We start from the raw sequence: 2,729 nt of genomic DNA, 5'->3' as shown, positions 1-2,729 counted from the left end.
TATTAATGTTACTGCCCTCAGTGTTCACTCTCAGCCGAATGTTGTTTGCCTATGTCGGCGGGCCTATGGCGCAATGGTAGCGCGTCTGCGGGGGTGAAAGACCGGGGCCGTGTGACGATCGGACGATCCGAGGTGACGGAGATGCGATGGCTCATAGCCTGGGCGCAGCCCCGTCGCTCCCCCCTCCAGAGCCCACCGTATCTCCGCAAAAGCTGCTGGAGGGCCGCCTGCCCTTCCTCGGAGGCATGAGTCTAGCGGGTCTGCCGTAGGATAAGCGAAGAAAATTCACATAATCCATCATTTGGGCTCTTGCACGTTTTGGAGCACGTTTCGCAGCGCGACGACTCTCCAAGCAACTCATCAAGAAAGCAACCAAACGATACACCCCCAGCGGACAAGTCAAGTACGCCTTCAAAACTCAGAAACGCCTTCTCAAAACTATGCGACGCTTCGCTTCACGTCGGGGTACTCGCCGTACTGGTCGTCGTGGTTCTGCTATACTTCGCCGAGCCCGAAGGCGCCGCGGTTCTATTCTACGGAGACGCCGTTACCGTGGGAGACGCACACGTCGAAGCCGTGCCTACCGCTACCAGCTCAAGAAATTCACAGTTCCTGTACCGATGATGCCACATGTTGACAATACTGGAGGCCGAAGGGTTGTTCACCAGGACGCCTTTTGTATGACAGGACATATTGGACTTGGCGTTATTAAGATTGGGGCCGGAGATGCTTCTGTGAAGCTCTGCTCTATGCCCTACCTCAACTTGTATGAAGCTGTAAAGCAAGAATGCATGGCTGACAGTTGGTACTGGAAGCCTCTTGGCGTTAAGGTGACCTTTAAGCCAATGAATGTCCCGATGTTCAACATTTATCAATGGACGAACCATTATGGAGTTTACGCTCCCGATGGTACTCTCAACGAGCTTGATAATTCGCACAATTTCAGTACTCTCCGAGCAGCTCTTACTGGAGGAGGCGGTAGCCGGGGCATTAGGAAACATGTATGTAAAGGTACAAAGACGATTTTTATCCCCTGGAAGGGTAAGAACATTCCCAGGGGCTACAGAGTTGGCAATTGCAACGATGCATCGCACAATAGCGGAACTCCCTACAACGTTATACATAATGATAGAGGATACTACCGTACGGAATATCTTATGCGAGACGAACTCCAAAACTTGCCTCCGTATCACGGATACACCTTGTTTTTCGTTGAGACCCCGTTTAACCACATGACTGAGAACCAAGTCTTGCGCGACTATTTCAGACAGGAACAGGTTGTCAGCTGTACGATGACCTATATGTATAGGACTCTTGGACCGAAATCGGAAAACATTTCTATAAGCGGAGGACCCTTCCCCAAACAGAAGTCCATGATGTTGCCTTGGTCTAGGTACGAACCTAAACGCATGAATCTTGAGATTTTCAACCCTGGCAACTTTGCGGCACAGTGTCCAGCTTATGATGATCACGCCTGTGATTCAGAACCTGCTCCTCTTCCGATTGAGTGCGTTCATCCTCCGACCCTTCCACAGGACCCTATTCCAGAGGATCCTGTACCTGAAGACCCTCCCATTGAACCTCAACAGAGCCCACTACTATTTACGCCTACGGTCGAAGATAGAACAGGCATGTGTCCTTTCAAGAAAAATGTTACATTTGAATGAATAACTATGAAAAAAGCTTTAGCATACTCTCGGGCTCAATGGGCTCTACTGTCAAGGTGTCAATAAAATGACGAATGTCTGTCACTCGGCGGAAGAATGCAGCCTTTTGGCTCGGCGTAGCCTGGGGGAACCACACCTGCGGCGCCACATTGCTTGTAAATATGACCTTGGCAGGATGAACTATGGTTGTTCCGCCTTTAATCTCCCTGGTTACAGGCCAGCGATCCGTCAATTGCAGAATATCCTCTATGGGGTGCTGCCCGTTGAATTCGTCGAAGAGCAGGGTACGGTGATGTCCATCTTCATACCCGTCAAACCATCTTGGGTTAAACACCTGGTAGAGAGCCCCAACTGCCTCGGCACGAGCGGTCGTCGTCTTTCCGGTCCCCGTTGTTCCAAAGAAGATGCAAACATCTTTAGGTTGGACGTATTCTTCTTGCTCGACTTCTATTCGCCTTCTGTTGGCCATCATGCTACGAATGATTCTTTCGTAACGGAACACCGAGGATCTGTGTTTCAGAACGAGCGATTGGAAGGCCATTCCTCCTTCAATGTCAGCGTATATCGTTTCCAGGTCATTCCTCTTACCCATCGTGGATGGTTTTCCCTTTTCGAATATGACGTTCTCCTTGGAGCAGTAATCGTGATTCTGCATATCAGTGCCCTTCGCCAACTCGATGCACGCCTTAGGCATTCTCTTCTTCATAGCATTCCACTTGAGGCCATGTACGTTTACAAAGCCTTGTAGATGTAGATGTCCTGTAGAAGGAGACGTCTCCTTTCCAATTATAGCGTAGATTACAGTCGACAGCAACTTGAGCCAGTTGATCAACGCAGCAATATGATCGTCTGTAGTATCCTGATCTGTGAATACAAATCTCGTCATTATGTAATTATCCGGAATTTAGTGCACACAAGTTGTGCACACAGTAAAATTTCGTCGTTCGGCGTCATAGACGGAGCAAGCCGAGTGGTATATAAGCGTTTTGAAATTAGCTGGTTAGCACAGACTGGTTTTTTTGTTCTGGAAAAACAACCTAAAAACAACCTTATTCCCCCCTC

At 49.1% G+C, this 2,729-nt stretch overlaps 2 protein-coding genes across 2 annotated transcripts; one reads left to right on the top strand and one right to left on the bottom strand.

The window, feature by feature from the left end:
- Positions 1–680: 680 nt before the first annotated feature.
- Positions 681–1,667, top strand: KVP17_004075 (uncharacterized protein; the record flags this gene model as incomplete). Its single annotated transcript, XM_068521955.1, has 1 exon — positions 681–1,667. The coding sequence occupies one exon, from the start codon at positions 681–683 to the stop codon at positions 1,665–1,667; it is 987 nt and encodes a 328-aa protein (XP_068375333.1).
- A 4-nt stretch (positions 1,668–1,671) lies between these two features.
- On the bottom strand, positions 1,672–2,553 carry KVP17_004076 (uncharacterized protein; the record flags this gene model as incomplete). The annotated part of the gene is made up of 1 exon (XM_068521956.1): positions 1,672–2,553. One exon carries the CDS (start codon positions 2,551–2,553, stop codon positions 1,672–1,674), a length of 882 nt encoding a protein of 293 aa, XP_068375334.1.
- Positions 2,554–2,729: the final 176 nt, after the last annotated feature.

This window comes from the organism of the source record quoted next (assembly GCF_019968985.1).
Source record: "MAG: Porospora cf. gigantea B chromosome Unknown PgB_NODE_3306_length_2729_cov_782.239, whole genome shotgun sequence".
NCBI lineage: Eukaryota > Apicomplexa > Conoidasida > Eugregarinorida > Porosporidae > Porospora > Porospora cf. gigantea B.
Note: the sequence above shows the minus strand (reverse complement) of the source record. Positions and strands in the feature narration are given on the sequence as shown.